Source organism: Leuresthes tenuis, unplaced genomic scaffold (genome assembly GCF_036924035.1).
Source record: "Leuresthes tenuis unplaced genomic scaffold, fLeuTen1.0.hap1 SCAF_2, whole genome shotgun sequence".
NCBI classification, from domain to species: Eukaryota; Metazoa; Chordata; class Actinopteri; order Atheriniformes; family Atherinopsidae; genus Leuresthes; species Leuresthes tenuis.
Window position 1 is genome coordinate 6954995 of NW_027325356.1, and position 15062 is coordinate 6970056.

The window sequence follows — 15062 nt, forward strand, 5'->3', positions numbered from 1 at the left end:
ATGTAATATTTGAAGGTAATCACCTATTAATTTATCAACCGATGCAACGGTTGTTCAGTGAAGGTACAGAGAGAAAAGTGATATTCTTTCAGTGCAAGAAAGAGTTTGATGCTGTAATTAATGGGCAGAATGTGGCGAAGAAGAGAGCTGTACTGGGCTTGAACACAGTTTGACTCCTGGCTTTGGGGATGCAATCACTGAACACTATATCTTTACATTCAACAAACAGGCACTAATCCAGTTTGTAGCTGTGTGAGCTAACAAGCTAAGCAAACACACACACTAATGTGTAGATAAAAGGACAACACACAAGACGTCTTTTCTTTTTCATTTGTTTAGGTCAAAATTGTGTCGCTTCTTGTACCACCAGCTGATGTAAAAGCTTAAGACAAGGCAACAAATGAACAAAAAGATGAAAACCTATTTAATTTCTTTTTAACTAAACAAAACAGCAGTCAGATCTCAACAGACACATTTGTAAAAATACTTTCACAACATCTCTAATTTCTCAGAGGGATAATGAGATTATTTTTCCTAATTATCTCACATGATTATCTCATGATAAAGGATGAAGTGTTTGCCTGTTTAAATGTGGAAATGTGGAAAATGCTAACAATTTCCATGACGGTGTACTTTTGTTTTCACATGACTGCATGCCAACTATTGACAGCCTGTCTGCTGTCCAAAAAGAAAATGTTGGTGAATGTTGCTAAAAATGTTTTCCTGCATTTGTCCTGTTTACGTCAAAATGTGCAATGTTTTTCCAAGATGCAGACATGTCTGCATATCCACAGAATTCCACAGAATTTCTCTTGAAACATGATATTTTTCCTTTACAAGGAACTTGTTTTACCTAACTGACAAGGTCTCCTTATCTTAACAAACTTCTAAGTTTAGAATTTCATTTCCTGGAAGATTAAGTTGGAATTTTACTTGTTAAACAAAAACTAACTATCAGGTTCCCTTGAACACTGCCTTATATATAATGTTGTTGTTTTTTTTTTATCTAAAATGCTTGAATATCACTATCACTTTTAGTATATAATCATAGTCAGGTTTTTTTTACCTTTATATTACTCTTGTTTTCTTGTCTCTTTTTAGCAATTACACTTACTTTGTTCTAATCAAAAACAGAAAACAGTACACCACACTTTGAACAAAAGTACAAAAGAAAAGAACATATACATATATATATATATATCAATGAAGGAATAGGTCTTTAATGATATTTTCGCATCAAAATGCTTTAGTTTGACTTCCAGGTGCCAAACGACAACTTTAGTCCTATCTGCCAATCAGCCTTATTTTGCCAAATTTTAAGTTTTGGTGTAAAAGAGTACTTGTTTTTGTAGGGAGCTTGTGTGGAAACTTCAAGTGAAACTTAAGCTCTATCATGAATATTAAAGTAGACAACACTGTTTAAAGGAAAAAGCCCACACCTGAACAGAGGTGGAGTGAGACGACTGACAGATAATCTCCTCCACATTCTGAGGCATCAGAATGAGCCAGCACCAGCCTGCTCACTGGGCTCTCTAAACGGGCTGTAAGACAGCTGCAGTACATCCAGGATGCTGCTGCTCGAGTCCTGACTAGCACCAGGAAATACGACCATATTAGTCCAGCGCTCAGGTCTCTGCACTGGCTTCCTGTTGCTCAGGGAATAGACTTTTAATCGGCTCTGCTTGTGTAGAAGTCTCTTCATGGTCTGGTGCCAAAGTACATCTCTGACATGTTAGATCCATATGAACTAACTCGGACTCTGAGAACCTGAGGGAGGGGTCTCGTGCTGGTGCCAGAGTCAGGACTAAACAATTTGAGGCTGCATTTCAGAAGAAGTGAGCCAGGCCTCAACTCTGACGATGTTTAAATCCAGGCTGAAAACAGTTCTATTTAGCTGTGTATATGACAATTGAAAGTATTTTATCTGCACTTTTCCCTTTTAATTGAATTAATTAATGATTATTTCTATGTTTTATGGAATGATTTTATTTGCCTTCTTGTGATTTGATGTAGCTGTGAAGCACTTTGAATTGCCTTGTGTACAAATTGTGCTCTACAAATAAACTTACTTTGCCTTACCTGTTCTTCCTCTCTGTCTTTTTATTACTCATCCAAATCTACAGTGTTGTCTACTTTAATATTCATGATAGAGTTTCCCCCTACATCCGCACAAGCTTAACAAGCTTACACCAAAACTTAACATTTGGCATATAAGGCTGATTGGCAGATATGACTAAAGTTGTTATTGGTTTTTTTGGCACCTGGAAGTCAAACTAAAGCATTTTGATGTGAAAACATCCTTAAAGACCTATATGAGGGTGATGCATTTCATAGCTTTTCCTATCAGTGTATCAAACACAGTTTACCCAGCTATAATCTATTTTTCAAAAACCGCCAACTTTGTGAGTTCATGAAAGAAGAATAGCCTTTGATTATGTCCCATTTTATAACAATCTAAAATGGGAGAAACCTCTTAGCTTCTGTCCGATATTTACGCCAATATTATGCATCTGACTGATTGCAGTTATGTATTGAGACATAGATGAGTTGGGCATGGAGCTGATAGATGATTGCTGCAAGGATGACTTGAAACACTTTTGGGGTCAAGACTGTTTGGAAAAAATAGCCTTTACTCTTAGGGCGGAAACTGAGGTTTGTTCTGAGCTTTATTCCATTTTACTCAATTTAGTATACTTAGATTTATCTATGAATCATTCCTACAAATTAAGAGAAAAAAGTCTGGTTTTATTCAGCTCAGTTTCACGGTAAATAGTGAAAAAAGTATGACACAAAATTGACTTATTCTGTGCAGATGGACACAAATTGTGCATATTTTGTTGTTTTCTGTCATAATATTTCAATTAGTTTGTTTTTTTTTGTCTCAGTTTTATATTATCAGCACACTGGTGTTTTTGCATTCTGCTTCTTATCTGTCTATGCCAGGCCTATAATTATTTAGAAGAAAAAAAAAACTGACATTTACATTTCTTGTGTCATATGAACTGGAAATCTAGCATGTACAATAAAAATAATGCATTTTCAGAATACTTTTCTAACCCTTTTGTTTATTACTTTTCTTAAAATGAAAATTTCCCTTTTTAATACCTCATATTTTCCTTTTTTATATTCTTTGGTGATGATATGATGAACCTGAATTGACTGTGCTGTACTTATTTCACTTTCACCGATGGAAAGAAAAAGGTAAACATAAAACATTGAAATGGATGGACTGAACAAATTAAATTAAACTTTATTATTGTAAGAAGAAATTGTAGTTTATCATGAAAAAGATTGCATGCTGTTCTGTTCAATGAGTAAGTTGGAGGACTGACTTGTCCCCAGCATCACACTTCCAAGGGTATGTTACAGCCTTCTATGAAAATCCCCAGCAGCCAAGAAATAGTTTTTCTCATGTGCAGCATCCAGTCTCTCCCCCATGGGATATTATACAGAGCTACCAGGACAGTCGTGCTGAAGACAGACCAATATTAGGCTGGAAAGGCACAATGGTCTCCCTTGCGAACTGAAGCTGGGTTAGCTCTCATGCTCCTCTGCTCGCCAGGTTCTGCTTGCAAGATCTTGCTGCAGCTCTCAGGAACAGGTATTCTGTTGAATACACTCAATGTTAAAGATTCAGTTCCACATAATAACACACAATAAAACACCAGGAGGGATGCCAGGACTTGGCGCTTGATTATTTCAGTTGAAGTGACTAACCCTCCCATGACTCTATCCAGTCTAACGGCATATGATGCGTCACTTTTGGACGACGTACGTTGATGACGTAATGTTCGCCGCGACAAACTTAGATTTAGACTGGTCTGTCTAAGAGCGTACGTGCGGTAAGTAGTGGTGTCCTGTCCTATGTATTTCATGGCTATTGACGCTACAGTTGTGAGTCCGACTCACAATAAGTTTGCAAGCCGACCGAAATTGTTTTTAATGTGTAACAGCTGCAAGTTTGTCACTGCTATTGTCACATAATTTGTATCACCTTTAATGCGATGACAAACCTCTTTTTGCGACAGAACTGAAACAGAAGTACGGTTAATGAGCGTTTAAGTCAGCTGCAGCATTGTTTTGGTAAGGTCAAACGACTTCTGAAAGTGAATGTGTGAGTTCCCCCCAATCGACACGTATTAGCCCATAAGCCAAACGACTTAGAAGTTTATTTTTCTCTCCATAATAAAATTAAGGTTGACATAAACGCTAGCACTACTGTTTTGAGTTTGATAGATGTGTCTCATAGTCATGCATGTGTATCACATGTATGTTGCATTTCCTTATGAATGATTTAATAACCTTTATGCATGCACGGGAGAGGCACACACGAATTATGTCCAATGGCGAGTAAACTTCAAGACGTTCTGCCGCCTTTAACTCTCTATGTGGTAGATCATTGAGCATGTTAGTAAAGCCGAATCTGCGTTTATGAAATCAGGATTTTATCAGAGCGGAATGACTGGACACTGTCCTAATGGGCAGCTTTTCAGTCACATTTCATGATACGTTTACAGTCTGACAAAAGAAACTGAGAAACAGTGAATGAGTTCGTCTGTTTTAATATACACGTTTGTGTTACTGTTTTTACAAACTTTGACCATGTGTGGAGTGTGGAGTGGGTCTTGCTGTGTGTATGCATGCACGTTAAGCTGATATGATCTGTATTTTCAAAGCAACTCCCAAGCGTTTCATCTCGGGAATCTGACAGCAACATTTATATTTTCAGATAATTTTCATTGTTTTTTTTATGGCAAATTCAAGTCACTGACGTTAGCCTACAAAGTGCTTAATGGAACGGCTCCCATCTACTTGAATGCTCTTGCAAAGGCTTATGTCACAACTCGGTCCCTCCGTTCGTCCCAGGATTGTCGTCTAGCAGTGCCTACACCACGCCTAAGACAATCCAAACTCTTTTCATGTGTCGTCCCACGATGGTGGAATGACCTACCGAGCACTACCCTGTCTATCTTCAAGAAACTCTTGAAAACCCAGCTCTTCAGAGAGCATCTCCTATCCTAGCACTTACCTTGTACTTACCTACCCCCTCTATCTTTGCACTTTATCTTTATGCACTTCCTTCTATGCCTGCAGCCTATCTCTACTCTGTCACCTCTGACAGAGTCAGACTAGTGGGTTCCTTCTATGTAGTTTGTTAGCTTTTTATATAGCTTGTTATATCTTGATTTGTAAGTCGCTTTGGATAAAAGCGTCTGCTAAATACATAAACATAAACATGGCTGAACCTACCAAATAGGGCTACACTCTTAACATTGGTTCGTTAAATTATCCTAATGGAAATATCTAGCCATATAGAGACAAACATGACCACCAGCCTAATATGGAGTGGGCTAAAAAGCTTTGACCTGTCAGGGCAATGATAAATAACTTCAAAAGTTAATGAATCGTGTTACTCACTCTGCCTGTCAGTGGTTTTGGTGTTGTAAGCTGAATTTTATGAAAGTTGATAAAGAGGCAGAGTGTGGCTTAAGGAAGTAACCTCTAAATTTTCATCCAAATCAAGATAACACTCTAACATTCCAGGATTTGGCACAGATCTTAGCAGAAGATTGGTTTCTGATTGCCTTTCTGGTTTTAAAACTCACTGCCAGTTAGACTATAAAAAACAAGAAAAAACCCTCATAATATATTGTATGTAGTGTTTTGTCAAATTCAAAACATGTGCACTTTTTAAACTTGTCTCTGTTTGCCCTATTTATCATATGGCGTTTATCCACAGATGTTTAAAATTATCAGAAGTTTTGAAATATTTTCTGCAAGACAATTGTCTTGTGGGTCAAATGCATAAAATCCTATTTTCTATTAAGTCTGTTTTTGCTGTTTTTTTGTACTGTGCGAGTTCATCAGTTTTCCGTTTAATCAGGGCACAGTGATTTTACTGACACAGCTGTGAATCAGAGAGCTACGGTTACAGTCTGATCTTATCTTATCTTGACTTGCAATTAAATTTGCGTACTTTGTTTAATGGCATAGGCTCAATCATCCAAGAGAGTGTGTTCTGACATGTACCACATATTCAAAGCAGTTTCAAAAGGGTTTGCCGCAGTAAACAGGAATTAATTTGTAAAGCAGAGATGCAAAGAAACATTCTCAACAATAGAAAACTGCATCTTCATTAGAGTTGTGCTTTTTAAATGTTGGTATGTGGGCCTGTGATATTAAACTGTACATTATGTACTAAAATGTTGGAAATTACAAGTGAATTATAAGAAATGAGAAAATATGAGACTTGTGATAATTTCCTGTCAGTTCATTAGCTGCTTATTTTACGATCAGTCTATAATGAGTCAAAATAGTGAAAAAATGTCTGCTACAAATTCGCAAAGGCCAAGACAGCTACTAAACATTTCAGTGCAGAAGGTCAAGTGAAATCTAAACTAAAACCCTGCAAAGCTGCAGAGATACCGGAGTGAAAATGAACTGAAAAACTTCAAGTATTGATGCATCAAGAAAATATTGCTGGTTAATAAAAGAAAAAGTAAAGTGAAAACGATAAACATCAGAGATTGAGCAATGTTGGCTTTCCAGTTTCTTATACCCATTAGTTTGAGAAAACGCTTTCTGATGTCATGTTGGTTTTTTATTTGTTTGGTTTCAGCGTTTGATGAAATACAACATTTAAAAAAAGAGTAAATCTATTGAGAATGAAAATTCAACAGTATTATGTCTGCATTTTCTCTTGCAGGAGTAGATCCATTCTTTAGGTGTTAACTGAATATAAGCCTCCACAGCAGCTACACTAACAAGGCAGCTTCAAGCTCAAATGTTGATGCTGTGAAACAGTTTGCTGTTACAATTTATCTCAGTAGCAAATAGTTAGCCTGATTGGTCAACCAATTTGACTATTACTAATGCACATTTCCTCTCTTCAAAATGTATCCATCCAGTCACATTTACAAAACTTTATGAGTATTCTCTTATATTGCTCCCTTTTATAAGTCATTGTGTGTCAGTATTTACTGTGAAAGATCATTACACCCATCACCATGTTTGTGTGCACAGTTTCCTGCTGCACAATCCCAACAATAAAGCTATATATACTCCGTGCAACTGACTGTAGAGTCATTGCTAATGTCTTGGCAGCCCACAGGAAACAGCCAAAGACTGCCTGTCATGGCTGGGTTTGGAGCATTTTTGATTTTTGCCGTTTGCATCCTTTGCATGTCTTCATGATAACTAATGACAGGGCATTGTGTTTCGTATTGGCATGTCTACGCTGCTCCCTGCTTGACAACTCTGCACAGCAGTATATCTTAAATATGTTTTCTGTGGTGTGATTTTATTCAATGTTGCATGAAAACATATATTGAGGATAAAAAGTGTCATTGTTTGAACACGTTTTACAAACTCCTAGATATTTTTTTCCAGGTTAATCATGAATAACTGTGTATATAAGATAATAATCAAATATATCTACAATGGCTGGATTGTTTTTCCGCAGATTATAAATGTGAATGATAAGTGTCTTTTTCTTCTTTAAAATAATATGTCTTGAAAGGTTTTCCATTAATCACGGAAATTTAAATGACTGACAGTGTTTATCTAGTCTTCAAAAGGAAACCACGGATTCTACCTAACCTTTGTGAGGGAGGGAAAGACAGCAGAGAAATTACTGAGAAAAGGAATTGTATTTTCTAACACTCTTCCTTGTTATTTCTACAGTAAATAGTTCCAGTAGGACACAAGTCAAAATAAGGGCGTGACGCACTGACGGAAGATTTTTTCCTTGTTACTTAAGAGCACTAAGTGTGTTTTATATGACGCCAAAATCAATGTAACCTTAAACATTCCCCAGACATCTTCTGTCAAGGTTGTAAGTTGTTCTTTGGTGTGGTCAACAGTTGTCTCATTTTCTCACAGGAGATGTTGACTTTGAGTGGCACCAGCAATGGCTGCCAAGATGCAGGACAAGAGGCCACCAAGAAACAGGCGAGTATTACTCCTGGCATACTGAAATGTGTCTGTATGAGATTACAGCCCCAATTCCATAAAAGTTGGGATGTAGTGTAAAATGAAAATGAAAAAAGAATGTCATGTTCTTATCCCATGGAAGACCTTTCATATTTCCAGACAGTGTGGCTTTGTAGTAGAAAAGCCCAGGTGCTGGACTAGCCCGTCTGCCCTCCACGCAAAATATGACAAAGAGATGCAGCACTGTTGAGCAGCCTACATCAGACATCTCTCTAACACACATTTATGGACTCACACAGTGGTAAACATGGCCTCATGCCAACTATTTTTGTTACTTGTTGCTGCCACCAAATTCAAGATAAGCTCGTATTTTAGCTGAAGTAGCTCAATATCTCACTTTGAATATTTGTTATTTTCCATGGGAGCTGAGATGGTGCTGAAGACATATCAATATCAACCTCTGTGGACAACATGCATTGGAAAAGCAAAGTGCTTATCTCTTTGTTCTAAACAGATTCAACTTTTCCACTGAACTTGGAAAGAATATGGGAGCTCATTCTTTTGTCAGATGATAAGATAAATCTATGGGCTCAGGTGATGAAACAAGGTGAATATGCCAAAAACTGTCTCACAAGATGACTCCCGGTGATCAGAAGCTTGGCAGGGAGGGAACATTCCAGCATGACAATAAATCAAAGCACTGGCAAGATTACATAAGACTTTCTGAAGAACGATAAAAAAAATTACCAGATATAATTACAACAGTAAAATGTCAGTAAAAGTCATCAAAAACAAACAAAGTGTTAAAGTGGATGCCCGACGCATAATCATTAAAAGCTTGTGAATGTATTGACGTGAATTCACAATTTATTCACGCTTCACTGATGTGAAGCATTCTTACACTTGAGTCATTTATGATTTGGTGAACAACTTGTCTTTATGTGTCTTCCAGGAGGAGCATCCCCGCGTTCTCATTCCTGAGTTATGTCGGCTCTTCTATCAGCTGGGATGGGTGACGGGAACGGGCGGTGGGATCAGCCTAAGACAAGGGTTCGTACGCAGATAAAATAACGTGAGGCATCAGTAGTAGTAACTCATTGTTGCATATCTCTGGTAATACCAAATATCCACTTTTGTTCCGGAGATTGCTTTAGAGGATGTGTGCACTGACAAGAAGCTCAGTGGGTGGTCAGTTATGTTAGTTCAGAAAATGCGTGTGAATCTACAGAGAAGGCAGATGTTCTGTTCAGAAAGAATCCAAACCGAAGGTTTTGACAGTTTATTACAAACATTTTTGAAGTGCGTTGTGTTTGATGGCAGCTACAAATAAAGCACCGCCCATTTAGAAATCTCTGTTAGAAATAAGGAGCGGCAGACTTTTATTGAAGCCAACAATGGGTCTTGATAAATGATTATGCATACAATTCCTATAGAAAAGTCTGAGCGTCTCTGCAGTACTGAACAAAGGCTGTCTCTTGCATTTTGAATAAAAAGTGGGAGACATTTGACACAGCTCCTGTGTCATGAAAGAATGTGGAGGCCATAGTTTATGGCCATAATATTTAACATCTCCTGATAGCATTTTCTGATAATAAACAATATTCATCATGAGGTAACAAAAGCAAGAGTTTCCAAAGTGTTAAGATGACCGATGGCGGCTGGTTCACAGAGGAGGCTCATGGCAGAGTGTCAGTGCAGACCAACCAGATTTTTATTCACCAACAGACATCCATATGACAGGAACTCATGCATTACCACCCTCTGCAGGGCATGTAGCCCAGGATCTTAACTGACTGTCTTTTAAAGCCTCCCACTAATCCATCCCCAGGCTCTACCATCTAAAGAGAACAGTCCATTTGTTACAAAACCCCCAACAAGAAAATATACCAAATATCTTAGAAACAAACATTTTATAATCAAAAAGGCTTTAACACAACTGCATAATATGCCTTGCACGACAAAATCTTACTGACTTTATCCCAAACATGTTATCTTCCCTGCTTAATGGAGATATGGTTTCACCTGGAACTTTAAAAGGGTGTTCTGGTACAGAGGGACTCTTTTAGCCCGAACACTCTGGAACAGAAAACGGAAAACGTAAGAAACTTACACTGGAAATTCAGTCATCCCTCATTTCCAGAGAATTATTTAAAGTAATTGTCAAATTAACCAAACGTTCTGTGCTTCCAACAGTTTCTTCAGTTCCAGCTGAAGACGGAGCCATGAAAACATCTTCATTTCCAATAGAATATCAATTTGTTTGGTGACATCCATTCTTACCTCACTGTACACATTATTCAAGTGCAATTCATCATATGGCAGATATTATGCTACACGTACTGGAGACCTTCTTTACACAAAGCAAACATTAAATCGATCAAGCAGCTTTAATGCACATAATGATGATGTTATTCCATAGTTTACAGAAAATGCCTGCCTTCTATCTGTGAGTGCAGGCCAGAATTTTAAGTTCTGATTCCCGTTTTCCCCCACAGTTGCTTTGGTTTGACTTAGAAATCACTCACAGCCTGAGGCGACCTCACCAAACCTTACATGCAAAATTAAAAAGAAATTTCTGGGCATTTTTGTTGCAAGATACACAAAAAGAGAGAGAACAATTTAAAAAAAAAATGTTTCCTTTATTCTGTCACTTGTCGTCACCAAGGCCACAGAATAGGAGTATTTCTGACACGGATAATACTCCGACACTGGAGATGTGCTGCGTTGATACACATGACACTCACATTTCCAGCACGTACGCAGCCTACAGTTGCAGAAGATTCAAACTTAAAGTAGCAACAAAGTTATAATACTTTGGGGATTGAGTGTGTTATGCAAGTCTGGAAAAGCTTTTTATCTTCTTTTTTTTTTCTCTACCCAATGTTGTTTCACATTTTATAATAGCCGCAGTTTAAATCCACTCCATACTGGAGCCTTTTCACTGAAGCAAAGACAAAGTAAAGTCAGAGAAATCCAGTAGTTTGTCTCTTGTGGAACACCACACTGCTCCATAATGTCCTGACAAAATAACTCTATGGTTCCTTCCTCCAGGAGCTAATCAATCAACCCTCTGCTTAATATTAATATGTACCTATTTTTTCCAGAGACCAGATTTACATTGCACCATCAGGTGTCCAGAAAGAGAGAATACAGGTGAGCCGGTTCTAAACACAATGTGAAACTTTGCTCAGTAGCTGAGGTGATTCAGTTTTTTCTAACGATTGTGTTCCTCAGCCAGATGATATGTTTGTGTGCGACGTGGAGGAGAGAGATATCAGCTGTCCGCCTCCCTGGAAGAAGTTAAAGAAGAGCCAGTGCACACCGCTTTTTATGAACGCCTACACTATGAGAGGTTGGTCATGCCAGCACATCACATCCCACCGATACTAATCTGTGTGCAGTTCGTGATAGATCCTCTCAGTGGGCTGTTACATGTTTTTAATAATCCGTTTTGTCAGTGTTAAAGCTGCAAATGAGGGGCTGCATGGTGGTGTTGTGGTTTGCACAGTCGCCTCACAGCAAGAGGGCTCCAGGTTCAATTCCCGGCTCCACTCCCTGGGAGTGAGTGTGAGCGTGTGTGTGATGGACTGGCAAGGATGTGTCCAGGGTGTGCCCTGCCTCTCGTCTGCGACCTTACACTTTTAATTAAGCGGACATAGAAGGTGAATGGATGGATGCTGCATATGAATAAGGAACCTTTTAGTTAGTGAGCCTGCATTTTGAACCTCAAGTTTGACACTTGGCTGTTGCTATCTTTTGATTCAGAAGAAACTATATTTGAAAAAGACGCTGGAGTCAGAGATTGGTACGCGTGACCTGACTGGACAGCATCATATCTCTGAGGCTTGATATTTATTTAATTAGAAAATTTTCTTTGAAAGGACTATATCTACATCTATGAAATGATGCCACAGTGACTCATGGAAAAAAAATTATTGATGTTGTATTTCATTTCATAGTAATATATGAGAGAATATTTTATGAGAGAAGTAGATGGTTTTGTTTCATGCTCCTGAATGATGGGATAATGTTCACTGAGACTTTAAACCGACTAGATTAACATGTATGGCGATATTCTGATGTCGCCCCAATGTCAGACTGCGTTGACTGATTACCTTAACCTGAATAAGGCCATATCGTAAGCAAAAAATTATTAAGCTATTTTAAGTATCCCAATCCTAACTGCATTATGAGGATATGTATGCAACTTAATCACAATATTACATTGTATCAGAGCTTCCATTTGTAGGCGCACCAGGCTGTCAGCAATTTGCGGAGTACAACTTACAGTGGGGAATTTGGCAGAAATATTAGCCACAGTCTGTGTTACAACTGGATTTGGAATGTTTGCCCTTATTATTCTTTGATAGGTTCAGTTGGACCAGTGTCACTGATATTCATGCTTGAAGAAACATTACTCAAGTTTCTCCCACCTCTGCCAAACCCCCAAGTGTTTAGCTACTTTTCTTTCTAGTTGGTTTTATGTTCATGATAGCTAATCTGCATTCCATATTCTTTTAAAGAAATTAAGAAATTATTTTAGCCAGGGGTCTTCCTTCAGGCATGAGCAGATGCAGGGGAAACAATGTCACGACAAAAACGGCCATCTTTACAGAGAGACTTTAAAATGGATAAGTTCACTCTGAAAGAAAACTTTTCAGACTTTTTGTCTGTTATAGGTATCATTGGATTGAGAACATACCAAAAGGGAAAACTCAAAAACCTAAATCTGCTTTTCCTTTTCTAAAATACAGAGGCGCAGGCAGTCATACACACCCACTCCAAGGCTGCTGTCATGGCAACACTGCTGTTTCCTGGCAAAGAGTTGAGGATTACACACCAGGAGATGATCAAGGGAATTCGTAAGGGCACCTCAGGCACAAACTACCGGTATGTAATCAAGCAGCAAGCATTAGCAAAGTTAAAAGAAGGTTTTTGGTCAAGTGAAGGGTCCTAAAGGTGTTGTGAAAGAGTTATTTTGGTACTTAGAATAGAAATACAACCTTAACATGTTTGACATGCAGTGTCTGATTTTCAGGATACTATACACCACTTAAGTGTAATAAACTGGTGTGCAGCTCATTTTTCAGTGACTATGAATGGAAAACTTCCCACCAAGAATAATTTATATGCCACTGTTCTGGCACCAGTGCACCCACTGTTTAAACCAACTCTTCTCTGGAAACCAACATGTTTGGCTCATCACCTCCACCTGGGTTAAGAAAATTCAAATTACATCTTTACATCTGAATTTCAAATTCAAAAGCTTTTACACTTTTTGACTTTATTTTTGTGCACACTAGGTGTGTGTTGCTATTTCAGACTTAAACGATCCAGTCCACAATCTTGTCATTCATAAAAAGCCTAGGTAAAATACCGTAACATTTCAAAGGTTTAATGTTGAGCTTGTTGCTTATCCATGTGGTCTAACAAAAGAATGTCGGAATGCCTCTCTCTTAGGGTAAACAGAGGCTGGATAAGAGTAGCAACTGATCGTCTTCATTGATTGATTGTTTTGTTTTTAAAGTGGTGAAAAGGTTAAAGGTTATTGTTTTGCTCAACAACCTGTCTGGATTTCGATATAAAATGGACAACAGAACAGAGAAGCTGTTGGGATGTGGGGAGAACATCAAGTAATCTGACAAAAAATGCCCATAAAGAGGTTAAGACACTGACCTTTAAGTACTGAGCTGGATTTACAGTAAGCCTTGCTTTTACAGCATTTGATTTTAAAGCCAAACTATCAGGTGCTATACAGGCAACAGCAATGTCAAATTTTTTACTTGACTATACTTTGATGGCAAAAGCTAATTAGTTTCTAGCCTTTGTGTCATTTGTATTTTAACCCTGCCTATACAGGTACGACGACATGTTGTTGGTGCCGATTATTGAAAACACACCGGAGGAAAAGGACTTGAAAGACCGGATGGCACGGGCTATGGAAGAATACCCAGATTCGTGTGCGGTTCTTGTCCGCCGACATGGTGTCTATGTTTGGGGAGAGTCATGGGAAAAAGCAAAGACGATGTGAGCAACTCCATCCCAACACTATTAACCTTTTTGATCTTGTTTATGACAGAATTTATTAGTAAAATTGTGCTGAGGATATATGTGACATAAAAACCCCTGCTTATTTTAGTCCTTTGTTGTGTGTACCTCCACTTTTCTTCTGCATTTCGTAGGTGTGAATGCTACGATTACTTGTTTGACATCGCTGTCCAGATGAAACAGTGTGGATTGGACCCCTCAGCAATTCCAACTGAAGAAAAGGGAATAGTCTGACATTCTGTGGTGCTTATTGTAAAGAGACATTTGTTACAGAAAGGTTAGTTGAGTTCAATCAGGGGAACAGATTGTAATCATTTGCCTTTCACGGAAACCTGCTTCAAAAATTGATGACATTTGATGTTAAGGGCAGATTTTGGGTTGAAGATCGAAGACCTGTAATCTGAAAGTACCTGAAAGAACACTGTAAAGCACCTCAGGACAACTCACAAGAGAGTAGCTGTCAAACCAATGTCCTCAGGTTCAAATGCTTTACTGTTCAAGCCTGACTGCACTGAAATCAAGGTTGTGGTGCATGTCAGGGAACATGTTTTTCCTTTGATCTGCAATGAATAAAAGATGATGGGATGTTGATAGTGACTTGCAGATTTATAGATTTCAGGTTCACCTAAACCTGCCAACTTCATTTTGTCTAAAGCATGTTTCAAATTAAACAACCGATACCCAACTGGTACCACTCATATGTCTGTGGTCATTTTGTCAAACATCTTGTATTGAAAATAACCCCATGTTGCATAAAATAATTCTTGCTGTGTTCATGGACATCCTTTAATTCTCACACCAGCATTCCATTAGCAGGCAAGCGCGTTTGGTGCAAAAATCGCTCAGTGTCTGTAGGTCCTCGCACAGCACGCGTTTTCTTCTGTGCATACTCATTTCTCATGAAAGCCTGAGCTGTCCTTCTTTTAACAAGCTCCCTCTGCTGCTGCTATCCCAGTGCTGCCACAACTGTACTCGCTCAAAACAGAGCACTGTCAAATGTGCCGCAGGCTTATTTGAAATTGGAAAAAACAAGAAATGCAGTGCAAAACAAGAAAAAGCTTCTTTCGTGCTGCCAAGATTCC

The 15062-nt window shown here is 38.4% G+C and overlaps 1 protein-coding gene across 1 annotated transcript; it reads left to right on the forward strand.

The window, feature by feature from the left end:
* Positions 1-3827: 3827 nt before the first annotated feature.
* apip (APAF1 interacting protein) lies at positions 3828-14674 on the forward strand. The gene is made up of 8 exons (XM_072379996.1): positions 3828-3842; positions 7882-7950; positions 8885-8982; positions 11037-11085; positions 11167-11284; positions 12687-12822; positions 13792-13959; positions 14115-14674. The coding sequence occupies exons 2-8, from the start codon at positions 7885-7887 to the stop codon at positions 14212-14214; spliced, it is 735 nt and encodes a 244-aa protein (XP_072236097.1). The 5' UTR covers positions 3828-3842; positions 7882-7884; the 3' UTR covers positions 14215-14674.
* Positions 14675-15062: the final 388 nt, after the last annotated feature.

What these genes read in the sequence shown, in the direction of transcription:
- apip (XM_072379996.1), top strand. Translation starts at nt 7,885, where the DNA reads ATGTTGACTTTGAGTGGCACCAGCAATGGCTGCCAAGATGCAGGACAA. An exon ending in AAGAGGCCACCAAGAAACAG is followed by an intron (nt 7,951 to 8,884) that starts GCGAGTATTACT and finishes TGTGTCTTCCAG; the next exon opens with GAGGAGCATCCCCGCGTTCT. An exon ending in GAACGCCTACACTATGAGAG is followed by an intron (nt 11,285 to 12,686) that starts GTTGGTCATGCC and finishes TCTAAAATACAG; the next exon opens with AGGCGCAGGCAGTCATACAC.